Genomic DNA, 26,747 nt, shown 5'->3' on the forward strand with positions numbered 1-26,747 from the left:
GCCCTTTTCCAAACCATGCACAGCAGCTAATTGCTCTTACGTTGTGGGGACATTCCTGTGAAATAGCGGTACAATTCCATATTTGCTTTAATTTGGGGAATAATTTGCATATAGCTGTATTGTGTTACATCTTTGTTTGCTCTCTGAAGAGGTTTATCATTAATAAAAATTAATATATAAATACATCTGTCCTGCTAAGAATCAGGAGCAAGGGCAGCAGCTGAAGCGTTCATCGGAGAAACTACAGCAAAATCCTGTCATCGCTGCCAGCATCTCCCGTAGATACAGCGCCTGGGAAAGGTGCTGTCCAGAGGAACAAACTGTATTCTACATTAATGTGCCATCTACATCCTGAAAGGTGCTCCCCTGCAAGCCAAAAACGACTCACTGAGTGATGCAAACCAGTTCTGTCCCTGCCCATCTGCTGGCAGCTATACGTAAACCACCTCAAACAAGAGTGGCAGATCAGGGGTTAACGTGGGCCATTTTGCTGTTCTTCAACAGTGACCGTGAGGGTCTAGGACAAGGTAAGAAGAAGGAATGTGTGTCTGATACTCCCCCCGGTACTATCCCAGCCTGCAGCTAGTTTTGGCTCAAGGAGCCCCAACGCAGAGTAGGTCCCGTGCACCCCGTGCCTGGCTGCAGGGGCACCTGAGGCACCCGTGCGGGCTCTGGGCCTTGGGCGCATCACCCATTGCCAGGGACCCAGGCAGAGCTGCTGTTACTTGAACGTGAAGAGACTATCTGTCTGCCCCATCAGCAGCTGCAGGTCCTACCGCTGGCGTAGTGTGTGCAGAACAAGTATGACCATGTAGGTGCTTTGGAGGACAATTAGAGACAATCGATGAGGGATCCAGGCTTTTTCAAAGAGAAATATGATCAGTAATGGTGTTAGACAGAAGTATATGCTAGGGCACATGCAAAAGTCCAGAGGAAAACAGCAAGCTAGGAGGGTCCTTCAGGCCCCTGGTCTTGCTTTAGCCCAAAGGCTGGGTGGTCCCTCTGTGGAAACCTGCTTGCAAAAGCCAGAAATATTTCTCAGTCACATGTGGAAGGCCCTTTCTGCAGGCTTCAAGCATTGCCCCAGGACATCCTTTCTTAAAGTTGTTTCATTTCCACCAAAAATAACTGAACCATATTTTCTCTGACTTGGGGTGGGGAGGAAGCTGGCTGATTTTCAAGTCAAGACGTTGATTTTGGAAAGAGCAGCAGCCAGCAGTACAGGCTGGGACACCCCAACCAGTTCAGGTGGCTGTCCTGCTGGCTGGGAGGCCGCACGCTCCCCCCGTTACTGCGCACAAAGCCCACACCCAGCCCATGACACACCACATCACTCAAGATGAGGCTGCTGAGATGAGGCAGAGAGACAGCTGAGCCCCTGCAGAGGCTCTCGGGGCACTCTGTGCCCCATGGGCTCCTCTCACCTGGGGAGAGGGACCACCGCTCCCAAGGGGGCAGGAGGCAGAGGGGCTGCAGGAGCTGCCAGGCCACATCCCAAGAGAAACATCGTCATCCAGCAGAGCCAACAGCCCGTGCCCTCACTTTTATTACGACCAGAAGCTCCCCTTACATTTAAGCCACTTGTTTTCCAAAGGGAAAATTCCCAATAGTCTTCAGATAATGGGACCAGCCCCACAAGTTTTCCATGCAGAAGTCCAAATCCCGTGCCAGCCGCCTTATGAGCAGGTAGGTGCCACCCAGTCCTGCTGCCCCCATGACAAAGAGCCCTCGATTAATTATCTGCAAGTGCAAAGAGAAACCCCGGCATCATCAGAGGTTTGCTCCTACCCTGTGGCACCAAGCGAAGTCTTCATGCCTGCGCCCACCTGGCAATATCCCACCACCAAAGCTCCCCCCCTGCAGATGAACAGTGCTGGTGTGCAGGATGCTCACGAGGCTTGTGGCATGGGGAGGACGGGCACCACCACTGACCAACCTTTTTCTGCCATTTCCAGCGCTGAAGTGCCTCATGGTAGCGAATTCTGGTGAAGGTCACCTGGGAGGGTTGCAGGAGAAGGTCACCACCTCAAAGCCAGGCAGGAGGAGCTTGCGGCAGCTCAGGCAGTGGGGATCGAGGTGCTGGCCTTACCATGGTGTACAGCGGAACGATGGTGGAAGGCATGAGGGTGTGGAGGAAGTTGTCTACATGCTTCCGGAAAATGAACCATGTTGAATTCACGTGCTCACGCATCTGCAACAGAGCAACCATCACCCCTTTGCAGGGCGTCCTGGCAGAGCTCCCCCGTGTTTTGCTAGCTCTCCCGCTGCCTGCCCTGGGGGTCAACGCAAGGAGTGGAGCCTCCCAGCCCCAGCGGCATTCCCAAGGGGCTCTTAGGCTAAAGTCTGCCGGGGTGAGAGCCCAACCAGAGCCTTGCCAGAGACCCTGCCCACTCCATGTGTCCTAACAGAGGGCCACTGTGTGCACGGCCCATGGGACCACAAGTCTGCGTGCGGCTCGCCTACCTCTACGTAGTTGTACATGGCTAAATCCGAGATCGCGTGGTCATCTGGCACCCTCAGCCGGGAGAACTCAGGGAGGCAGGCACCTGGGAGAAGAAAGCAGTGGCTCATGGGCAGCTCCCCAGCAGGGTCTCCAGCTGCCTTCAGCTGCAGAGGGATCCTCCTCTGCTCTCGCTCCTCCCCAGCCACCCGACTCACCGAGGTCATTGTGGAACCGGTCCATTAATTCATCAAAGACCAGACAATCCTCAAAGCCCTGGGAGGAAAATTAGAGGGTAAATTGGCAGAAGGAACAATGCGTTCACGAGAAGTGCTCTCACAAGTGCTTAGCTAGTGCAGCTGTTTGCACGAGCAGGGTCCCACTGACCACCACTTCAGAGCAAGGAGTCTTACTCCGGGCCACTCTGCCAGCAGTCTTGCAGAGAAATCCAGGACTTTGCCTTTCCTGGCAGACTGGGGCTGCCCTGCTGGACCCCCCTCCCATGCAGTCCTCTGCCCCACAGGAAGGGGCCACCGCCACCCCGTCCCCTCTCCTCCCCGGGTACAGCAGGTCCCAGTGAGCAACCAGGTGCCCGAGGGGAGTTCAGACCTGCCAATTCAGAGGACATCAGACTGTGAGACAGGCCAGCCCGTGAACTCTACAGAGCTACGCTCTAAATCCAGGCCTTTCTGGGTGAAAAGAGCGGGGACCCAACTGACAAGGCCCATGAACTTACTGCATTCATGCCCTGTCCGTAAAAAGGCACAACAGCGTGTGCGGCATCTCCCATCAGCACGCACCGGGAAGCGAGGTGGTAGGAGGAGCACTTCACAGATATCATGGCCTGGGCTGGCAGCAAAAAGTAATCGTGCTTCAGCTCTCGCCTTCAGGCAAAACAACAGATACTTCATTTGTGGGACCACAAGAGAGAAGAAGAGCAAGTCATGCCACGTCCAAGCTCAGAAAGCCAGGGCCACGGGCACTGTCAGTGTTGGGATGCAAAAACCAAGCCTACTGACTAGAACATTTGTGCTGGGAAAAAAGTGGAAGCCAGAAAACCTATTTCATTAACTTCCTCCCATGTACCAAATATTTTGTCTGCAGCTTTTAAGCTCTGTACACAACTTGACCGTGGGTAAGAGTGTCATCGACATCTCAGTCCTCTTACCATGAGCAGTGGTGGATGGTGGTCACTGTAGGAAGGATATGCCAGAGGATATCGGAGTTTCTAAATTTATATGAAGTCCTGTGATACAGTCTCCTTAAGAGGAAAGGAGACTGCCTAACACAGCTGAGACTCTTCCTATCAGCCAAAACCAGCCCATAATAGATAACTACGTTGCAAAGCAGAAGCATTAATAGGGTGGGCTGGAGCTCGCACCGGCTGGGGAGCTTCCCTCTTTGCAGGAAAAGTAGGACGTGCTGACCAGAGCCATGGCCATCAGGATGTGTGCTGGAAAGGCTGGTCCTGGTCCCCACTGCCCCCAGGGCCCCTGGGCCGAGCAGGATGCTCCAGCTCCACGCTGCTGCCCTTGTGCCGTTTGCCCAGCAGCAAGAGGGTCCCCACTGCCCGGGGAGCAGCACGCCGCTGGGAACTACCTGCTCCTGCACCTCACAGCCCTGACACTTGTTCCAGCCATACGATCAATAACTGCCAGGCTTTCTTCAGTCAGCACAGTGGGTTGGGTTGGGTTTTGGTTTTGCCGAGCCCAGCTTTTCTCTGTTAGCTAAATTCTCAACATTTGCGCAACCCAACTATCTGAACAGCGGGACTGCCTTTGTGCTGCTGGTTTTGGTGCGCAACCCTTACCTTCACTCTAGCAGAGTCACTGTGCTCACCCACCTCTAACATCAAAACCACACAGCTTATGAACAGCCAATCCATCCCTTGAGTTCAAAGCCTTTAACAGCAGTACGAAAGCAGCAGGAGGTGATCTGCACTTTGCTCCCGCAGTGGCAGGGCCTGGGCCGTGTCTCCAAGGGACAGAGCGGTGCTTCAGTGCAACTCTGTCAGAAACGGCCACGGGATGGGGCTGCATCCCACTGCTGAGCCTGCTATTCCAGCACGGACACAATGCGGACCTCAGTCTGCTCGCTCCCCACTCTTTCAGACATACAGGCCATGGAGATCCACCCCAACAGTGTTCACAACCCCTTGGCCCACCAGCTTCAGCGGAGTCTCCATCACCAGGCCCCCGAGGCTGGGTGGGGATGCGTCCCCTGGCTTCATGGTGCTGCGATGATGAGCGAGAAGGGAAGACGGGAACACTTACTCTCCAATGAGGGGGATGGCGTCTGGGAAGTAGGTCTGGAAAAAACCCAGCACTTGCTCGCCTGTCGTGAGCTTCTCAAATTCCTCAAAGGGCATGAAGAGTGTGCAGGTGAAGGACTTGTCCTGCCAGCCGGGGAGGAAGGTCAGAAAGAAGCCCAGAGGCCACAGAGAGCAGCTGGTGACTGCAGCAGCAGCTCAGTGCTCAGCCCGTCACCCAGCAATTGCAGCGACCCACCTGCGCAGCAGAGACGAGCACCCAGCCACCCTGTTTCCCACGGTGGGCTTGCACATGCTGGGGGCAGGCAGGGGGGAGGCAGAAACAGGCAGCGTGTGATCTGCCTGGCATGCTGCCCTCTACTCCCATATCTCGTTTATAACATCCAGCTGCAGAGAGCTGGTTTTCGGGGTGCTCAGGTGGGCTCGGATGGGCGGGCAGAGAGGTGGCACAGGTATCTGCTCAGCACTGTGAGGCAGGGCCGGCTCTGGGGGTCCTGCCCTGCACCACCCCCGGGCTGTGGGATGCCTGGCGTGGGCTGGGGGTCCCTCCTGGCACCTTGTCGGCCCTCCCAGCCCCTGCCACGTGCCTGCCACCACAGCCAGTTCACCCCCACAAGCTCTATCCCGTGCCCCAAGAGAGCGTGGCTGTGGGTTATCACCATGTTGGGCAGTGCAATCATCATGAAGGTGTTTCTTGGCCAGATATGGAGGTAGTTTGGTTCCATGGCAAACTGAAAGAGAAGGAGAATCGCCTTGTGTCCCTGCCCTGCTCAGTTTCCTCAGCCCAGCCTCTGGTTCCCCACCACACTACCACACCAGTTCCCATCCATTGTACCATGAGAAGACGCAATGACCACAGGGCCCCTTTTTGGTACCTGATGCTTCAGGGAGACACAGAGCAAGGGCAAGAGGAAAGGGTAGGAAAGATGAGCAAAAATCTGCTGGCTTGCTATCGCTGATGTCCCCACAGACCCACTCGCATATCCCCAGGACCTCTCAGAGCTAGAGTTAACCCCACTGCTCTGGGACCGGCTCTGCAGGATTTTTGCAGCCAGGTACCAAGACATTGGCCCCACCACTGGAAGAGGAAAAGATGCCTCCCTTCTCCTAGGAAAGTTTTAATCCCTTGGCTGAGCCCCAGCTGAGAAATTAGTTTCTCTAGAGCTGCTGTAGCAGAGCCACCACGAGAGGGGAGCAGGGTGTCCCACCCGCAAAGGGGGTAGCAGCCCCCCAGGACAGGCACACTTACATCTCCACCCTTGGGAGGGATGGTCAGCTCCATATAGCCATGAGGAATGTACTCATGACTGTAGTTAAAGCGCGTTTGCCTCATGAACTGCTTTCTCACTGTTGAGAAGGCTCCATCGCATCCCACAATGAGGTCGTAGGTGACTTCCAAGGGCTGCTGGTCATATCTGAAGGCAAGAGAGCCCTGTGGATCAATCCTGCCGTAACTCCAGGCCAGCTCAGCACCGCTGGGCACAGCGGATCTGCCTTTTGCAAAATGCTGGGGTCACCTTCAGCATTATTCATTTTCTAGGGTGAGGGAAGATGGCTTTCACTGACTGGGAAGCTCAGCGTTAGGACAAATAATTATCCTGTATGTTATCAAAAGGATAAATCTGCCAGATCTACCCAAGAACACAATGGGCACTGTTGGGATAATGCTGCTGCTTGTAGAGCCTGCGTCCCCAGGTGTATGGGGGGCATGGCCAGAACTTAACAGGACTATGAAACAAGGTCGCTATCTGCCCTCCCTGATGAGCAACCTGTCCCTGAAAATCAGTGCTACAGAGACTGGCATGTTTATTCCCTGCACAGGTCAGCAAGCAAGTGCCTACTGCCAGGCTGCTGGGGGTTAGGGAGTCGCTTAAATTGTTTTTCAGCCTCCCCACGGCCCCTGCTTCGATGTCTCTCCTTTCCAAAGCTGACACCAAGTTTTGCCCGCTCAGGAATAACACGGTAGTTTCAAACTGAGATTGCTCAATTGTTTGAGGTTTTATGAATGATTAAGCAGAAAACAACTGAACGCAGCAGTTTTGATCCCAGGCTTGCTCAGGGATTACCTTTTTATGGTTAACATCCCCAACTCTGTGTTGCACCCCAGGAGCTTGTGTCCAAAGTACAGTTTAGTGTTGGAGTACTTCTCAGCAGCTGTGAAAAGAAAAGACAACTAAATGTAGAGGTTTGTACTGTGACTCCAAAAATATTTCCAAGGGATACCTGAGTTATAGAGACTTTTGCCATTACAGCAAATAAGATAGCTGTGTTGAGTGATGGCCAGGGCAGGGCACACTAGGACTGCGTTTGGTCAACTCTGGTGAAAACTATTTAAAAAGTGCAAGGAATCCTGCAAAGATTTCTTTCTTCCCCACAGCAACATGAGTCATTGACCTGTTTCCACCATCACTCCTTTCTGTTTCAGGATGGGATGTGGTACCTATAGTCAGTGGGGAAATTTGGGGAAATTTGGCCTGATTACATGCTCTGCTCCGATTTCTACATCTCTGTACAATCAGGGGTTGCAGAAAATGCCACGAAGTGTGGCAAGGCTGAGGAGGTATCTCCTGCTTTGGCTGGTGAAGTTCTGGCAGCAGACTCCGGTGCCAGGAGCCGGAGAGCTGAGGCAGCTCCCACTCGAGGGTGAAGGAGGGAGAGCTGCTCCTCGGGGATTTCTGCACATGAGAAAGGCCTCAGGGGGACTTATCTGAATATCCTTTTTGTGTCAGACAAGCAGCAGGGAAACAGCACAGATTTTCGTCTTAAAAACACAGCTAGTTCACGTGTGCACTTTCTGAGAGCCAGGATATGCAGAACTCATGGGCAAAGACAGCCTGGGGGCCAAAGTCTCCTGTTCATGGGGCAAACCCTAAAATCCTCAGTGAACAGGGTGTAAAAGTGTTTGCATTACAGAACTGGCAACCTACCCGTTAGCAGCTCTCTGTTTAAGTTTGCTCTGTCCACAGAGAGAATGTACTGCAAGGTAAACAAAACACGGGGTTCAGGAGGCATGGCTGAAGGATGCTCTGCACGGCCAGACAAGAAACATCACCCTCTCCAAACCGCCGCACTGAACCCAGGGGGTCACGCAACCCCCTTCCCGCTCAGGGCATCCTTTCTAAGAGCGCGAGCCCCAGGCTGTCCGTCACACAGAGCTACAAACGCCATCAAAGACCCCTTGTGCTCTGCGAAGCATCTCCGAGTGGCAGCAGGAGACCAGTACCTGGTTCTTCTTCCCATAGGGGATAGAGTACTTCTTTCCTGATGGCATATGTATCCTCCTTGCCCGCATGGGAATGCCTTTGGACACAATCTGAAATGGAAGGGAACATAACCCAGCCTTCTGCCAAGGGGGAGGGCACAAGGTACCCAGCACCATTCCCCCCGCACACTGCACTCCAGGCAGAATGGGATGCTCTCTGCTCACGCATTTTCGTGTGGCTATCTGAGTTACTGGGGAAAATTCTGTAGGGCTGTCAACACCAAGTCACTGCATCTTACTGAGATTACTTACGAGCTCATTCTCATAAAAATCAGTGCAAAAATATTTCTTGATAGAAGGGACATGAAAAGCCCCAGGGTGCTGGACAGGGCAGGGGATGACAGCCAGATTACATCCTAGTGCGGGAATACGACCTGTCAAAGCCTGGGCTCCTTCTCTGCAGGAGCCAGGGGCCAGGAGATCCCACCGCTGCCAACAGCTGGATGTTAAACAGTAGCAAGCACCCAGAAGAGGAGTGCTGGGCTCTGAGTCAGGTGTGTTGTGCAGAAGTCAGTGTGCATGGATCTCAGGGGTCAGCCCAAAGCTCAAAGTTTTGGGGGAAAATACAAATCTGCGCATGTCAGCGAGGAAACCAGCCCCCTTTATCACATCCTGCTGGTGCTCCAGTTCTTTTGGGAGTCCACCTAGTCCTGCCCCATTTTCCCTCACCCTTCAGCAGGGAGGAGAGCATGGCAGGGAGGTAAACACTGGAAGGTGTTGTCTGAGCGTTGGTTTCCTGGGGAAGCACCCTCTGCCACAAGCAGAGCCCAGCTGCTGCCCCCAGGCTGGGGGAGATCTCCATTGGTGGCTGTGCCATGAAGCAGTGGAGAGCCAGGCTGCAGACATGCAGTGGGAGAGGTCTACCCCCACCCTCAGGAAAGCAGAGGTGGCCCCTGTGCGCTTGGGGAGCAGAAAACAGCCCGTCCATCACCAGCTGAAGTCAACAGCATTTTAACAACAGAGACCCCACCACTGACAGGAGCTGCCGGAGTACCTGCTTTTCCATCCCCACGGCTTGGAGGGCTTGGCGTCCTCTGTGGGACAGGGCCAAGTTAATGCTTCTGCCACGGGCAAAGCTGGCCACACGGATATCTGCATGGAAAGAGCAGCTGGTTATGAGATGCCGATACCACAGACTGGTGCGGGTGGCATCTCCTGAAATCCCTGCAGCTGCAGCAGGCAGGGCAGTGGGGAGTCCCTGTCCCCCGCCGCGTGCACAGAGGGCAGGTATCACAGGGCATGTTCAGCTGTCAGGAAGGCAGCCGAGCAGCTTCGAGGCCGCTTGCTCCGTGCCGCCTCCAGCCTGGAAGAAGCGTCTGCAGCCAAGTGCTGCAAAGGGAACGTTGATCCTGACAGCTCCGCACAGTGCCGGAGAGCTCATTATCACCAAGAGCCATTTCCCTTCTAAGCAGAGAGAGCTGAGTGATGAATGCCTGGCAGCTTCTGCTGAGACCCACAGACTGATGCTTTCACCTTCTCCATCACTGTCCAGTTCAAAATGTCTCAGCGCTGGCCTGTTCCTCCTCTGAATGGCTCACTCAGGCTTCCCAGGTTGTCCGGCCAGCACGTGTGGCAGGGCCTCATCCCAATAGCTTTCAGGGTTGCATCTCAGCACAACAAATGGGCCAAAAACTGGAGTAGAATGGTAAAATGCATCTGACTCAGAAGGCAGGTAAGAGCAACCAGAGGCTTTTTAAACCTGTGAAACTTCTAGTATATACAACATCCAGAAAAAAAACCACAGTGAAAAGCCATTTGCTCTTGCTTTGAGCCTGCAGCCTGCTGGCATCATTTGGGGCTGGCTGCTATGAACCCCCGTTTCTGTGGCAGGGACCCAGAGCTGTGCACAGAACTTGGGCTGGGCACAGCTGAGAGCCATGAAGCAGAACTGCCCATGCCGATGTCTGCCCGAGCAGAAACAGTCACCACAGAGACGAGGTGTCAGACGGGGCTTCTCCTCCCCTTCACTGCACGTTTGAGTTGAGTTTCACCTTCCATGGTGTCAATCATATTTGCCATGTAGCTTGCCATCTCTGCCCGGGTTTTATTTGTCTGTCAGCTGATAGACACTGGAGGTGAACAATTTCTCTGCCTTTCAGCCAGCACCTGGGCTCCAAATCATCTTTTCTCTGTTGGGGTGCCCTGCAGAGCTCCATCTCTCCTTCTGCACCAGCCCTCCTCACCACCAATGGCAGTGGTTACACATCAAGTCAATGCTTTCAACCCTAACAGAGATGCTGCAGCATTAACAACAGCCGTTGCTTCCAAACTTCTGACCCAGTCTGGTTCAACAGCACTGTGCTATAACTCTTCATGCAGAGACCAGTTTTCAAAGGTGAGGATTTGAATCGGTATTTAAGCCAAGAACATAAAAAAAAGGCATCATTTTAGTAGCTGAAGGGTGGGTTGCCTCCACACAAGATGGCATGTTTCAAATAAATGCTCCCCCCACCTGGAGCTAAAGGGAAAAGTGAAAAGAATATCCCCAAAGTGCCACAGATTTCATTTTCTTTCTGCAGTTTCAGTGAGCTCACATAGTTTCTCTTTTGCTTCTTCAAGAACTGTTACCAGTAAAGGGATAGAAACATATTAATAGAGCAGTAATAATCAGGCTGAACTTACCTTCTCTGGCTTCATAAACGTCAACATGGAAACCTCGTCTAGCGAAGAAACAAGCATTTAATGCGCCCACCTACAAGAGAAGGATCAGGAATGGTGGGTGAAGCATTTCGCGAGCAGCTGTATCACAGATCACTGCTGAGATGCATCAGGGGAAAGCAGTGGCCAGGGGATGCAGCTCAGCATATACAGGAAGACCCTTCGATCAAGAACCTTAGAGAACTTCTTCCCAGAGAGGAGTCCTCTGGCACCCCTGATGTGCCTGCAGAGCCTCCAAGACAAAAGTCACCCATCAAAACTCATCGTATACATCATACCAAGTTCAGCGCTTGTTTACATGCAGTGATTAATTGCAGCAGGGCTAACCCCTTCAGCCAGAGGCAGAGGCTCCCTGCTCCTCTCTGGACTATATTTATCTTCCTCGATAGAGTTCAGGGTGCTGCAGCATTCCCTTGGGAACACAGCAGGGGAAGCTAGACCTGTGCAAAAGCAAGGTGTTACCTTAAAAAGGACAGCACACATATGTCCTGCTTGTTATTTAAATGGTTGGCTGTCTTGTTCTTGTTTAATTGCCATCATTAATTGCTGTCAGAACTACAGACTCATATGTCATCACTCTTTTCCAGCAGCACAGGGACCAAGAAGCTAATGGCCAAAAAGTCAAAAGAGCAATTTAGGTGCTGCAATGCTCCATGCTGTCCTTTAGAGTTAGACCACTCTGTGAGTAGGAATGGAGGAAAAGCATTCCTAAAGTGGGCAGGGGAAGGCATTTCCTCTTAGCCTAGCATTTACCAAGTCGCAGTCCTCACAAAGCATTTCACGTTGGTAACTTGGTTAAAGCCAGAAGCAGCCAAGGGGCAGGAGGATCTGGCAGCCCAAATGTTATTTAGCGTACCTGGGCACCTCCCAAACCCCTTCCTCTGAGAAAAGGACTCTTGGCAGCGGGATTTATTTGCACACACCGTTCAAGGCAAGCGCCCACCACAGACACGTGTTGCGACACTGGGATATCTCAGCAGCAAAGCTTTCCCTCGAGGGAAAGAGCGGTTCTCCTCCTACAAAGTCCTAGCTGCTCAAATGAGCCTCGCCTGCCTCCCGCAGCGGGAACTCAACCAACTCCTCCATAACACTCCATCATCTGAAGGAGGAATGACTTTAAAAAAAACATTTGCCCCACACCCAAGCAATATTTTCACAGCCCTGGCTCCCTGGCCAACGCAATCACACAGTAGCCAAATTGCGTTTCCTACCAGACCACCGCCGATGATGGCAACTCTTTTCCCCCGTGGGTCACCGGGCTCCATCGCTGGGGCAGCCCCTGGATCGCAGGTTCTTATGGCTGCGGCCCTGCTCCCTGTCCTGCTGTGCTGCCCTGGCCAGCGGGGAGGAGAATAGGAAGGATGTGGGCGGCTGAGTCACGCCTGGGTTCTTCTCCCCTGGTTCATATTAAAGTTTAACTCCCAGCCCAGGGACTACCAGCGAATCAGCCTGGCTGTGTGGCCAGCCACACTGAGCCAGAGGTGGAGAGATGTGAATGTGGCGTTATTCTGCCAGGCCTTACCAAAAGGCATCTTTTGAAAATTGTAAAGCAATTCTGCAGCCTTCAAGGACATCCTAATGAAATGCACAAAAAACAGGAGGAGAACTTGCATCTGCCAGGCTTTTGCTGGTGCTTTGCTGGGCTGCAGCTGCAGAGGCACCGTGGGATGATGCGGACTAACTCCCAGGGCCTCACGGGACAGACACTTCTGAGGGTGGGATGTGAACCATGCCGCTTGCCCCGATCCCATCTGCGAGGACATCTTTCACCCCAGGAAGCTGTGTGTGGCTCCAGCGTTCTGGGGCGTGATCTGAGCAGAGGCCCATGCCTAATCTGCAGAAGGTTTCCAGGACTGGGACGAGACTGTGAGGAGACATCTCTGCGTGCACCATTTCACGTGCCCGTCCTTGGGAGGAAGTGCTCTGCTCAGCCAACGCTGCACACAGTAAGATTTTAAAAGGGAGGAGCACACAATAATTAAACAGCAGACAGTGAAAACACATACATTAACATACACCAGCTACCATTTATCGCTAAATCTGCAATGCACAGCCCAAACCAGCAGGTCTGTCTCAAAGGAGCAAGATCAAATCCCTGCACAAGCACAGCGCCGTTCCCCATTGCGTGTCCCGGTGCAGGAAGGGCCAGCTGCTCCCGAGGGAACGGGGAGCAAGCACCGCGCCATGGTCCCACCACACAGTACCGTGCAAGGAGAGGACATGCAGGATGGGGTCAGCAGGACCGACAACAGGCCCAGGCCCAAGTTTCAATGGGATTGCTGGCCTTGGGGCAGGCAGGCATCCCAGCTGGGGCTGGCTGGGGCTGAGAAAGGCTGTTAGTGCCCGCGGCCCTGGCGCTGAACAAGCGGCCACTGAAGACCCTTCGTTGGGTTTCTCTGATCAGCTCAGCAGTGAATTGATCCACGCTGACTGACTCACACACACAGAGCAAAGAAAACAAAGCAGGGAGGGCAAAGAGCAAGGTAAGTTTTACATAGTAAATAAATGATTCATTAATTGTTTTCAGAGCGCAGACAGCACACCATTAGCTTCCAGCAGTGACAGTTATTCTTTGGAAGTACCACTCACAGCACCCTTTGCATACTTGACCAGTAGGCTTTACAGATTGCTCCACCACACTGGCTCATGAATTTGATAGCAGCACTTTAAGGTACGCCAATTCATTCGCAGACTCCTGTGGATAACACAGCAGACAATTGTGTAACTAAAGCTGGTTTTGTAATACCACTTTCTGCACAAGCAGCCTCGGCCACAGTCCGTGTACCAGCTCTGGGGGATACACGGGGAAGCACTGACCTGTCGGCGAGCAGCGTTACGTGGTACCGTATGTGGGTCGCAGTTTGAAAGTTTTTCCTTCCAAGATAATGCATATCTGCTTCTCGTTGCCAAACCTGTCTGCTTAGCTACTGACAATAGCTCTTGGCAAACCAGACTAACCATTGCCTATCAGGGACTCTCTGTGCCCAGTGCAAAATCTTTTCTTCTGGGTAACCATTCCAAACAAAATTTAGGTCCCTGGGTTATCTTAATCAGATTCACTCATAAACTGCACCAGGCAAAACCAACATAAAAATGTTCTCCACTTTAAAAACAGGAGAAGGTGGAAAGACATTGAGAAAGTGCAACCAAGTCATTGTTTATCTTTCTGTAATAAACACAACCAAAAATATCACTTGATTAAAACTCTGAGTGAGCCTCCCGAGGAGTCCTAAATGAAAAAAAAAAAATAGGATAGCATGGGGTCAGATTAAAGTCTGCCCTCTGAAACATTGTGGGAAAAGTAAAGAATGGGAAAATGTTTGATTTATGTTGCTGAAGAAAAAGACATGCCAATATCCAAGGAAGAACCTCGGGATTTTATTATTTAAAAGTCAAGTCTAAACCCTGATTATATGAGAGAAAGGTTGAGAAACAATGAAACAAATATACACAATTCCAGGCTGCTTAAATCACCTTCCAATAGCTCTTTGAGAAGAAAACCATGGGTAGCTTTGTAAATGTGAGATTTGGGAGAGGCTGAGAGTCAGAGCCCTCCTGGGGCAGAAAACGTGGACTGTGGTTAGCTGGGGGTGGGCATTGCACAGCGACGTTTAAACCCAATGACCACAGAAGCAGATTTCCTTCTGTTCTTCTCCACTGAGAATTATTTATCCAAATAGTGAGTAAAGCCAACTGGCACAGGTAGGGAAAAGTGGTGGTCTTTGGGAAAACCCAATGCCAAGATTTTGCTCTGCTATGCAGGTAACTTGCATTTGGATGGTTCCTGCTCATCTTTAGTTCCCCAGGTAGGTAATTACTGTCGGACGAATATATGTGAGTGACAGAGTAAACCCAAAAATGCTGAGGGAGGAACACTTCAGGCTGATGAAGTCTGGGGACTAAACCCTCATTCAGGCGTCCTGGGTTAGTTTGCATTGTCCTCCCTGGGAGGGCAGCAGCCCCCTTTGCACGGGGCATTTCCATGCAGGTGTAGGGGACTCTCAGCCCTGGAGCTGGGTCACCCTCCTTTGCAAGGGCTCAGATAACAGTGGTGCTCAGATTATTTCACGCCCAGGGACTGCTGCCAAGCCTGCAAGACACTTCGGGGTGGGTTTTCTTGGTTCTGTGAAGAAAGGGCAAAACCAGTGGTGCTTGTTTGTGGCTGTTCTGGGCTTGGAAGATATGAGGAAACAACTGAACTAGCAGAAGTGGGTGAGCAGACCACAGGTGCACGGTACGTTTGTTCTGAACATCTGCAGCCTTTCTCCCGCTCCCTTCTTGTACCAGTGCAGTCATACAGGCATTAGGCTGTCAATCATCAGACAGATTATTTAGGAACTGTTCAAATACAGGCTGACCTCAGCAAGGCCATGGTCCACTTGGAGAGGAGCGTGTACTGTCAGTATGTGGGCCACCTGCAACAAGAAAAATGGCTTTATTGTGGTTGGTAATAGCCAACAGTGCGTGCTTGCTGCAGCTGCAAAACGACAGCATAGATGTGTCAGATTTCCTAATTCATGGCGGAAGGTAGCTGAAGAAGAGGAAGAAAACAGCTTAAAAGCCATGACAAGATCTTCCTTTGTTTTCTGCAAACAGCTAATTGCACTGATCCTGGAAGGAGCCAAGAGATCTTTACCGGTACAGATTACAAACCCATATAAAAGTGAAAGGGGTAGAAATGTTTATCCCATATAATCCTATTAGGTACCTAATCTGTTCAGGAATTCAAATCCCATGGTAAAGAGGGCCATACAGATACCCCTGCCAGCAGGTTGCCCAGGCCTGAGGATGCAGCTGCCTCCATCCTGTCCTGTTCACCGAGGCTTTGAAAGAGCCATAGCACAGGAATAAAAGCTGTGTTCTGACCGGTGCAACAGCGAGTCCCCACCCCGAAGTCCCCAGCCACCCCACCACACTCCAGCAATGTGCATTCCTTTACCAGTTTCAGCACATAAGAACATTCTGGCACCGCTGCTTCCACACCTGCTTTCTTGCTATCCCTTCCTGACGTACTCAGCAAAACACTGCACTCTCAGCTCAGATCCTTGCCCAAGACCCCTCCTGCTGCTGACGTTCACATGACCAGACTAGTTCAAACACTAGTTTGCTCAGAGGTAGCAGGGAAGAGGCAGCCTGGAGGAAGCCGGCTGCTGACCTCTGCTAAGGGCTTGAGGGCTCTATGGACCTGGGAGCAGCCTGGGGAGAAGTCCATCCATTTCCGTACTTGAAAAAACACCCCAGCTACGGGCACAGGCTTATCACAAAGGCTCAGCTTTATTTCTGAGTACTCCCCCCGCTTTGTACCATTTTCCTTAGCAAGTAGTGGTGGGGGTTTTTTCCAGGAATTCTGATTAGCAAATGTCTCAGCAGTGTTTTAAGACTATAAATCCTACTGGGAACCTTAGCCTGAATGTAAAACACATGTGGCCCTCATTTAGCAGGGAGGAGACCCAAAACCCCAGGTAACAACCACTGCGGAGAGGATCCATGCAGCATTGCTGGGTGGTGGCTCTGTGCAGCAGGGACACGGCTTGGTGTCATCTCCAGAACTTGTCTGATCCTCATGTTTACTCCACAGCAAGCAAGGGTTAATTACTCAAGTTCTAAGATTGAGTGTACCAAATCATTACTTAACCCGCCTCAGTCCCACTGTTGTGTTAAAGACACTATTCAGGACTGGTCTCAGCGAGGAACCATGAAGACATGGGATTGTCTGGTCTATCTTGCTACCCCACCTGTGCAGGAAGGAAGGGCTAAAAGTTTACATCGTGGCTGTTTACTTACGTAGGCAGGGCAGGGAGCGTGCTGCCAGTCCAGTGGTGTGCCGTGGATGAGGATGGGAAGCCCCCGTGGGGCACCGGGAGCACCCCGGTGGGGGGGTAGTGGTGGTGGTGGTGCACCGCGGATGGCCTGGGCCTGTCTGCTTTCACAGCCAGGGGAGCAGCAAACTGCAGGTCCTTGTTGGAGAGAGACAAAGAGCAAATTGTGAAATCTGTGCCCCCATGGGAAGGGTCTGTGGCCGAGGGACTGGGTTCCCACTCGGCCACCCCTTCAGCACGTGTCTGGAGATGGGGTCTGCCAGCTCCAACACAGAAGGTCCAGCAAACACTCAGTGATTTCAGGTTTCGCCTGATATTCAGAGGCACTCAGATCCCACTACCCCCAATTTATCCCACCAGCCTACGTCAGGGAATCTCACAGTGACAGGATGGCCTGGGGAGGAAGGTGGGGACGGGGCAATGCACGCTCTTCCTCTGCCACCTTCCTTTAGACTTCCTTTAGGCAGGGTCCTCCACACAAAGCTGCAGACAAGTCTGCTCGCTCTCCCAGCACCACCGTGTGCCCCAGACATCTCCCTCATGGCAAGGGGGAAAGAGTATTCAAAACCAGAAACTGCAAAGTTGAAGTAAAATAGAAAAGGATTTCTGTCCGAGGCCATGCTCGGCGCAGCTCTGACACGAGGAAGAGCGGGCACTGCCTGCCCTGCCCACAGCACGTCCGCCCGGGGCCACGGCTGACACAGCCAGTGGGCCCCTCTGTGCCGCGGGCAGCCTCCTGGGGTGTCAGTGCCCCGAAAGGCAAGAGCTACCAGCTGCTGTCGGGGGCTTTCTGTCCCGGACAGACATTTGGTCCCAACAGGTGCAAAACCCCATCAGTTCCCTCCAAGCCGTGGGATGGGCTGTGGAGGAGGATTGCATTTCCCACCCACCGTTAAACCTGGGGCTCGGCGGCTTTTAAGCCGTCTGTTGTTTTTGCAAAGAGCAGGTAGGAAAGGTGTGAGTGAGCTGGGCAAGGACTGCAGGAGTGTGGGAGTTATGTTCTCAGCACCTGACAGCCTTAACAACTGAGAAAAAAAGCAAATCTTTCCTACAGCACAGGGAAAAGACATAGTTAGCCTGAAAATGGAGAGGTAGGAAAAGTATAGGGGAGGTTTTTGCAACACTGGGACATGCCCTCCTCCCCAAAGATCAACTGTCCTTGCTTCTTCAGCAATAAATGCTACAGATTGGAGACTAGAAATATAATTTTCCAAAGCACTTAAGAACACTAAGGAGCTATATCACCTTCTTAAAAATAGTTTAGGAATTGGGCACTCTTATCAGGCACTGGATACATTTTGGAAAAATCCCTACAAGCATCTACACACCAAAATACCTTTAAGATCTGTCCTTTCAGAGCTCAGCAGCCATTGATTTTCAGCGAGACAGGAACTAGAGCAGTGGGCCTCCAAGTATGATCACAGAATCTGTGCTTGAGCTCTAGCCCCTTTGAAACTGCCAGGTCAAATTTTACCAGTTACAGGATTTGTAACATAAACATTGCCCTGCTGTTTGCAGCAAGCGGACCTGCAGCAGCACATGCCCAGTGTAGATGTCTTCCCTGCATAGTCTGTTAGTGGTTCCATTGTGCAGGCTAGATAATTTTCAGAGCTGGACCGAACCTGGTTTGCACTTGTGGAGGAGACATTGTTCCACTGGGTGCTGTCGCAGTGCTCATCACGGTAAAGAGGCAGGCTGTGCTCTGCTCAGTGAGTCTTCTAGCGCAGTGGCTTGAAGGTGTGCATAGCTGTTAGACATCCCAGACTTTCTGTGTGTTTTGTCCAGGCCCTGCGCCCTCCCAAGGAGATGAACCACTGCCTCACGTGAGCAAGGACGCCCTTCGGACTCCGGTGTCATTACCTGCAGCGCATGCTGAAGCAGGGGAGAGCTGGCTCCAGCAGGCTGTGCAAACGACATCGGTGGCAGAGCCTTCAGCATCATGTTCTGCATGATGATCTGGTGCATCTGAGCATTCTGCATCAGCATCATTTCTACCATGTCTTGGAAGAGGTCACCCCAAGGAAGAAAGTAAGAGCTTTATCAGCAACTGACAAGCAGCAGAGGCATCTCGGTAAGAAGTGCCCTCCAGCATACAGACTGGTCACTGCAACCAAGACAAAGCAACTGAAAGGGACGCATGAAGAATATTAGCAATATTTGGCCAGGCACTGCAAAATTAATGTCTGTGAATGTGTCTATGAATGTAGCATGACCAGCAGGTCAAGGGAGGGGATTCTGCCCCTCTGCTCTGCTCTGGTGAGAACCCCCTGCAGTGCTGCGTCCAACTCTGGGGTCCCCAGCACAAGAAAGTCATCAAGCTGTTGGAGAGAGTCCAGAGGAGGCCACAAAGTTGATCAGAGGGCTGGAGCACCTCTGCTATGGAGACCTCAGGCTGAGAGAGTTGGGGTTGTTCAGCCTGGAGAAGAGAAGGCTGCGGGGAGACCTTAGAGCCCCTTCCAGTCCCTGCAGGGGCTCCAGGAAAGCTGGAGAGGGGCTGGTGACAAGGCCAGGGAGTGACAGGCCAAGGGGAATGGCCTGAAGCTGCAGGAGGGAGATGGAGATGAGATGTGAGGCAGAAATTCTTGCCTGTGAGGGTGGTGAGGCCCTGGCACAGGGTGCCCAGAGAAGCTGTGGCTGCCCCTGGCTCCCTGGCAGTGTTCAAGGCCAGGTTGGATGGGGCTTTGGGCAATGTGGTCTAGTGGAGGGTGTCCCTGCCCATGGCAGGGGTGGGACTGGATGGGCTTTAAGGTCCCTTCCAACCCAAACCATTCCATGATTCTATAAGACTGTTCAGATCGGTTCCTGTTTCTCCTCCCTTCTACAAGAAAGCTGCTGTTGAGCATCTTCTGTTTCCCCACAAGCCTGCCCTGGGCTATGCTGACTGGCAGGCTGGAGAAGGGCTGAGCGCTAGAGCTCTCTCGTTTACTCCAGCATGGACTGGCTCCTTACAGTGCTCTCCATTGCTTCAGCTCAAGATCATTGCTTTCCACGTGAGAGGTTTCCTCAGCTTTGCATGATATTGCAGTGCCACCTTGAGAGCCCACTGCATGTGCATCAAATCTGCTTACTGTGACCTCTGGGTCCTAATCACAAAGGACCTGTGCAGTGGAACTAATTTGCTAGGGGGGAAAGGATGGAGGGAGAGGGGGAAAAAAAGAAAATATCAAAGCAACTCTGCTTTTTTTTTTTTTAACTGGTCATACCAAAAGTTATTTACATGTATCAGCTTTGGAAAAGTCGTGCATTAATTGGGACTATTTCGTTTATCAAAATAGACTCTGATTCAGAAATCCAGACACTAAGATGAAGAAAGAGCTGAAAAATATTGCAATTTCATGACTGAGGATTTCTCTGTGGGATGAAGAAACCTGTGATTGAAGGTTGAGCCAGGGAAGTCATCCCAGGTTTTTGTTCACGTATTATTTCACAGTAGCATCCACCTATGTTTAGAAACAAACTCTTTATTGGCATTGCACTATATTTGGAACAGCCCTTTCAGCTGTTCTGTCTTGTTTCCAGACATGGGGCATAATAAAAGCCTGTATTATTCTGAGGAGATTGACCTGCAGGTTAAGAGGGAACGAAATAATAAGAAACAGATTTTAGAAGCCTGTTTGTTAATTTTGGAATCATCTGTGTGCATGAGTTTGACCTTGTTTAACATTACTTAGTGCCTTGGGTTGAGCTGTTTTACTTTCCCAAGCTTCCCTGGCAGCTAACTTGGCTTTGCTGAGTTTGTAGTCCCTTTCTCTTTAGTTTTAGCAATACGAGTTTTTCTGAAAGCCTCTCAGAAATGGTATCTAGTCCATTTATGGACTGTAATTCCCACAGGTCCAGTAGCAGCCCAGTCATGAAACAGCACATCACTAACTAGCTTGGACGCTCTCCCGTGCCTCCTTCCACTTGCCATGGAACCTCGCCTGCCCTCTTGAGGCCTGGCGATGGGGGCTGGCTGCTAGACGGAGGGTACGTTACCTTCTTTAATGCTTCCAGAGCGGGGGGCTGCAAAGGGCTGGGCAGGGGGGATCTGCGTGATCAGGGGGGATGGATGAGGTAACTGCTGGATGATGGTGGCAGGCTGAGGCGGCATCTGAAAAAGAAAGGAAAATGGAGAAGTCAGGGTTGGTTTTGGCCTTCTTCCTCATCTTTGGGAAGGGAGAGCAGTGGGTATCATCCGTCTGGATTTCAGTAAGGCTTTGGACATTGTCTCCCATGAGACCCTCGCGGAGAAGCTGTTGAGGTTGTGGGCTGTGTGAGCAGCAATGTGCATTGGAAACCAGTTGAATGTCCAGGCCAGAGTGTGCGCAATGCTCCCGCTCCTCTTGCTACCTCATTCCTATGGTAAACCATTCATTTTGTGCCTTATTTGTAAGATGATTTCCCTTAGATTTTGCCTAGGGCAGTAAGTGTCCCATTCAACAGCAAGAAGCGTGTCTTCCCTTTCGGTGGGATGAGCGCTTCCACACAGCCCCCGAGTCCCTCCAGCTGTGGTGGTTGTCTCAGAGCGGCACAGCGCTAGTGGCGTTTCCTAGGAAAGAGGATCCTCACCGTCTGCTGGATAATCCTTGGTGGCTCCACATGGGGAGCTGGAAAAGGTATCTGGTAGACATGCGGGGGGGCATCTCTGTGGTTATGACATTGTCCTCCAGATGGTGCAGGCGGCTGTGAAAGCTCTTCCAGAAGGTGCTGCTCCTGCAAAATCAAGTATCTTCTTAAAGAAAACCTGGTCACAGAAAGGCAGACGGTATTGTTACGCTCTCTGGACTAAATGGGATTAGCCCTTGGGAGCCCACAGCGGGGCACAGCCTTGCTCGCCAAAACACTGCTGCAGGAACATCCAGCACTGCCACCTCTGCCAGGCAGACCACAACTGACCACTGCCTGAAGGGAAGCACTCAGCCAGTGCCTGCACAGGTATAAAGACAGTTTTTCTTCCCACATATCTCGAAGCCATACAGTTGTCAGTGCAAGCAAAACGGAATGTAAAAAAAAAATTAAAAAAAAAAAAGTGAAGAACAAACCGTCAAAAGTTTGTGAAAATGTTTCATTAATGGTTGGGACCCTCCACAACAGGAATAAGTAACAGTCACTATTGTCCCTATTTTGGCAGTACTACAAGTCCCTTATTTGCATTTTGGCACTACCCCAGACAGCTTATGATGCAGCAGTTCAGGACAAACAGAAGCAACCCACCAACCAACTGAAGCGGGTGCAAGCTTTGTTAGCTGTAGCGAGGGAAGATGGACTCCCTCCCGGCCCCTCTCCCTGGTTAGCTGGCCCAGCCTCTATACCCAAATACTGCCCAGCCGAAGAGCTGAAGGACAGGAAAGAACCGAATCCGCACCGGCAGTGGACGTGCAGATAACCTGGCCCTTTCTGTTGTTTCTGTCCACAGAGAGGGCTCTTACCCTAAGCTCCTGCAGGAGATCTTTCCTTCGCCTTAGGGCGCTTTGGAGCATATCCTCACGTCTGTTCCCTGAAGGAGGAAAAGTCCATTATCTTCTCAAAGGATCACAAAGACAGAGCTATTATAGCAGCTACGTTATGAGATTAATTCTGTTATACGTGTTATAAGATAGCTTGACTTCTTCCCCAAAAGGCTTCAGGCTACTTTTCTTGTCAAGTCCAGGAACAGATAATGACTTTATGCCACATACAGACGCAGCTGTTCAGCGGCTCTACAAAGGCGATGCACCTTCTCTGAAAACAAACTTTTCAGACTGCTCTCTGAAGCCTGCTTTTAAACTTTTGGCTTAGAAACTCATTTCAGCCTGAAATGTTCTAGATATACTCTGTACACGCAGAGGATGATTGCGCAAAGTGTAAAAAAAAGGTTTTTATGACATATCAAAACAAACTCAGTTTTGAATGTCAACTTTTCTGTTTCCTTTCATTCTGAATCAACTTCCTTTTCAGTTCTTCCCTCACACAGCTGATTTTGAACTCACTTGAAATGAAAATAAGAACGAACGTTTTCAGATACATTGGAGGCATGCCTGACATCCGCTATGAAAAGCATCATTTTGTATTTTGAAATTGTAAGTTGTTAAAGAGATATTTAATTTTTGGCCACAGCATTGAAAGCTTCCAACTATTTGTGCATCAGCTCAATGAATATGAGCCCAGAGTACAATTTAGAAATATTACTGATCTTCTACTGGTGGCCTTTAATCCATAGATAGTACAATTACAAACACCGTATGTGTCATGCAAAGAAATGAATGCACTGCCCATAGCATGCATAGCTTCCATGGGAGTACTGAAGGGAACACACTACTTGTACGTGAAACCTCATAGCAGTCTTTGAAAGAGTTTGATAAAGACACAAGTTATTTTAAACTCCCTTATTTATTGACTTTTAGCTGGTTTGCTAGCTTTTCTAGAGAATTGTCTAAACTTTGAAAGTTTTGTGAGTATGCTGGGATTCCCAAATCAAAGTCAGGATGTAATTGCACATGCATCGATTCCTTGTAAAACGTTTTCCCAGCTCTTATTAATGCAGTCCTCAAGATCAATTCTTTCAGTATAATGATTTGTTTCATAAGCTGAGTCACATTTTTTTACATTGGAAACCACGTTTTGGTCTGCACAAGGCTGCATTAGTCAGCTTTGCAGGTGCAAAGCAGCATTGGTAGTGGAGTGTTCCTCCTGCCTGGATCCCTCAGAGACACACAGTTGTCCTAACGATGCCTTTTTGGGATCACCAAAGCCAAGCATACAGCTGGACTGCAACAGGGGCTCACTCCTAGGTATAGGAGCTGGGACAAATAGGATCACCAGTAGTTTGCTCCAGCTGAACCAGCATCCGCAGCTGAGAGGCTGCAGAGGACACCTGGGCAGGAGGTCGTTCTTATGTCAGTGCTCAGCTGGCTGAGCTTTCTCTTTGTCCAAAAAAAAAAAAAAAAAAAAGTTGAAGAAAAACAAAAGACAAAATGTAGATCGCTGCACAGTTTAGCAAGTCACATCAAAGCCACTAAGATTCACTGGTTTGGCTAGGACCGAGACTAGTATACAGACTGACGTTACTGAAGAAGCTTCACTGGAACTTGCATTTTTGCTACTTCAAATTCCAGGGCTTCATACAGATTTAGATATGCGGGCTGAGTTGGGGCAGCACTGACTCAAGTTCAGAACCTCCCTCCTGCCCTCCAGACAATGTCCCTGTTACAGAAGCCAGGACAGAGCAAGTTCTGACTACCCAAATGCCCAGCCACTGAGGACGCAGTTAGGGAGGACATGTGATCATCTGGTGTGACCTACTGAGAACATCACTAAGCCCTTTCCATTTTATGCCCATAATTAGAACAAATGCTTCTCTTTACTTGCAGCTGGGAGAGGTGACTCCATCTTCTCTAAGCTCTCCTGTTCATTTTCTAGTCTCTGTTGGTAGAACCACAACAAGAACTGGTTATGAGTCAGGCACCAAAGCTCACAACAATTTCCAACCCTACCCTACAGGCGTAGGTTTGGGATGGAGGAAATAAAGCAGAAGTGGAGACAAACGATGCTTCTTAAGTGCTAAATCACAGCTAGCGAGGGCTACAAGAAGTATTCATAGAAGGATGAAACGTCTCACCACAAATCTAGTAATGGTAAAAGAATAGTCATGCTTCCAACTGGCCAGGTTACCCCAGACCTGGAAATTGATAGCATGGTGAATCAGGAGACTTATACATAATTTATTTTGTGTGGTAGAGAGCTGGATCATATGAAGATAATGCTGGAAAGTTTGGGGTATCTGGTGCACTAATAGGCCTAAATGGCCCTGACCAGCCTTACCTGGGGCTTCCATCCACGCCTGCTGCTCATGTGCCTAGGACCCCCTTTAATCTCAGCTCTAGGTCTTCAGTTCCCACCTGAGCTCTACTGCATGAGTATTGGTTTGCAGTTCAACCACAGCCATGCCCGTGACTGGCCATGGATCCTTTTAACCCTGATCCCAATCTGCAGTCACTTCCTAGGTTGGCCTTGGACCTGCCTCATCACCATGAGCTTGCCCGATAGATCTAGCCACCATCTCTGGCTCTGCTCTGCTTGCCTCGCTTGGGGGCTGGCTGGCCAGGCCCCTGCTCTGCTGGCTGTGTTATTGTGCTCAACTCCTTGGTCCTGAGGGAGCAGCTCCCTGATGCTTAGAAATTAGAGACCTTTTGCTCATGCACAGGCTCTTTTCTTGGTTCTGCATGGCTCCACACTGGTGAAAGCTTTGCCCTCAAATGGCTGCTGCATCTCAGACAGACTCCACTGTGGAGACAGGTTAGATGCCGCTTCCAGCATTCACATCTCCAGGCAAATTGTTTTTCCTTCCAACTCCTCTTTAAAGTGGCTTCTGGAGGACACTGAAGCAGAAGATCCACACTAGTCGGTGTCAGATGTGCTGAGGGTGGAGAACCCTGGGTACATTAGTGTGTGGAGTCACAACAAAGAGCTACTGGGGTTCTGTGCAGCACCTCATGTGCTTTCAGTGAAGGTCTGCCCGTGTTTCACCAGGTAACATATCTTATGTGAAAATAGACAAAAAAGATGACGCGGGATTGCCTTAAAACAATCCGAGGTCCTCTTGACTCAAAATTTACTCTTAAACTTAGCATGTCACAACTCAAAGTGGTTTTGACCTAACTGGTGACATTTCCCATAAGATCAAAGTTATTTTAACTCTATTTTTAATTTACTGTAGGTCCACATAAACTTGTACAGTGTTATTTAAGAAAGCGGGAGTCACCATAGCACCACTGCACATTGGTCTGCCTCTGCTCGCACGAAGAAAGGTTCTCAACTGGTTGCAGATCCTCTTTGTATCTCAGTAGAAATATAATTATTTAAAATAGAATGTTAATGCTTAAACATCTGAGAGCAAACAGCAGAGCAGAGGTGACCACTGCAGAGTTAATTCCCTTACCTTTTCTAGGAGTTTGAGTTTCAGTCGTGTCAGGTGATCCACCATGGAAGGATCTGTCATTGCAGTAGTCTCCTGGAAGTGTAGGCAGGCAAAAACAGGTTAAAAAGCTAAGCAAAGGCAGATAGGTTTCCAGTGGTCATTTTTTCCTCTCCATGACCTTCAGAGAAGAATAATTCCATTGGAAAAAAAACCCCGTAAGATTGTGAGCAATCTTCAGTTTCACTCCCACGTAGGAACGAGCACAGACGTTCACCACAATGTCACAGGCGCAGCTTTTTCTGCCATTTCTCCCAACACACTTTCGTGCTGCAGGCTGCGACGGCCGTGGCGGGGTAACTCAGAGTGAATATCTGTCTGTTCGTGAGAGTCACTAGCCCTTCCCCGGCAGCGGCACTACGCCTGGCCCTCTGTGTTGTTAGCGTCTTCTAACTAGCTCAGAGTTTTGTGCCGGTAACCTGGTTGCTAAGTTTGTCGTCTCAACCCACAATATAAACACTTTAATCTCCAGGTGTAGAAACTCATTCACCTTTTGTAAAGCAAATGCCCAGCACATTAGTGGACAAGAAAAAAGAGAAATAAAAGTGAACAGTTCTTTAACACAAGCCCAGTGGTAGGGCTCAGTTTATGACCTTGCTGATTGATGCCTGATAGCAATATTTATCCCGCTGTAAGGTGCCCGTACACATTTGACATAGCCCTTCATATGAGTTTTCATCATCAGGTAGTAACTAAAAGCTCAAAAAATTAAGGAACATAGCTGGAACTCATCCCCAGATGAGTAAAAGAGCAAAGAGGCTACGGTACAATGTCCTTTTGCTTACCACCTCCCAAGTGACCTGTAGGTTGTCTCCCTCTCCTGGCAAGGCCCTACCAGCATAAAACCCAGGGTTTTCATGTCATCAGTGACAGCCATAACATCAACACCAAGGCATGAGAAAGAAGCCAGGTAATAGATACTCATTCTCAGTATCATATTTTAAGCCCAGTTCTGCTCCTTGAAGAGCAAAGTTACAACCCCTTCCTGAGTTAAGGGCACAGCAAAGCTGCAGCTGAGCCACTGCCGGCAGCTGGAGTGGCTGATAGATGCTTGTAGGTAGCTGCGTGGGAGCAGCACACATCTCCTCCTCCAGCTGTGACCCACACAGCATGTGTGTGCAATCTGGCCCTAAAAATACACAGGCTGGCGGTCACTAGAGAGGTTACGGAAACTGAGAGGTGAGGATCCCAAAAATAGTTGTGCCGTGTCAGAGCTGGGGCTCAGCTTTCTCTGGCAGGGCTCATTTGTGAATGCTATGAGAACAGGAAACCCTCTCACCCGCCAGCAGTTTTCTGAGAAACAGCCCTGTGTACATTTTTGTACTTTAAAACCCCAGTAGACTTTTCTCCTGTTATCTTGAACACCT

General features: G+C 50.5%; 2 protein-coding genes across 5 annotated transcripts; both read right to left on the minus strand.

The window, feature by feature from the left end:
- Positions 1–1,528: 1,528 nt before the first annotated feature.
- On the minus strand, positions 1,529–11,974 carry KMO (kynurenine 3-monooxygenase). The gene is made up of 15 exons (XM_054829908.1): positions 11,841–11,974; positions 10,594–10,663; positions 8,966–9,063; positions 7,933–8,022; positions 7,637–7,685; positions 6,776–6,863; positions 5,959–6,124; positions 5,369–5,440; positions 4,714–4,835; positions 3,177–3,324; positions 2,659–2,716; positions 2,464–2,546; positions 2,090–2,191; positions 1,937–1,996; positions 1,529–1,740 (listed from the first exon to the last, which is right to left on the minus strand). The coding sequence occupies exons 1-15, from the start codon at positions 11,892–11,894 to the stop codon at positions 1,573–1,575; spliced, it is 1,428 nt and encodes a 475-aa protein (XP_054685883.1). The 5' UTR covers positions 11,895–11,974; the 3' UTR covers positions 1,529–1,572.
- Positions 11,975–12,134: 160 nt separating this feature from the next.
- On the minus strand, positions 12,135–25,762 carry C6H21orf58 (chromosome 6 C21orf58 homolog). Of its 4 annotated transcripts, XR_008577635.1 has the most exons (10): positions 25,345–25,762; positions 23,771–23,828; positions 21,857–21,924; positions 20,997–21,140; positions 20,424–20,538; positions 18,309–18,448; positions 16,414–16,586; positions 13,447–15,044; positions 13,219–13,324; positions 12,135–12,566 (listed from the first exon to the last, which is right to left on the minus strand). XR_008577635.1 is itself a non-coding variant. In XM_054829909.1 (9 exons), exons 1-8 carry the CDS (start codon positions 25,402–25,404, stop codon positions 15,029–15,031), a joined length of 774 nt encoding a protein of 257 aa, XP_054685884.1. In that variant the 5' UTR covers positions 25,405–25,756; the 3' UTR covers positions 13,834–13,858; positions 14,988–15,028. The 4 variants fall into 4 exon arrangements, 1 of the variants encoding a protein (XP_054685884.1); XR_008577636.1 differs by lacking the exon at positions 18,309–18,448 and having other exon boundaries at positions 25,345–25,756; XM_054829909.1 differs by lacking the exons at positions 12,135–12,566; positions 13,219–13,324 and having other exon boundaries at positions 13,834–13,858; positions 14,988–15,044; positions 25,345–25,756.
- Positions 25,763–26,747: the final 985 nt, after the last annotated feature.

The sequence above is a fragment of the Grus americana genome, chromosome 6 (assembly GCF_028858705.1).
Source record: "Grus americana isolate bGruAme1 chromosome 6, bGruAme1.mat, whole genome shotgun sequence".
Classification (NCBI taxonomy): Eukaryota; Metazoa; Chordata; class Aves; order Gruiformes; family Gruidae; genus Grus; species Grus americana.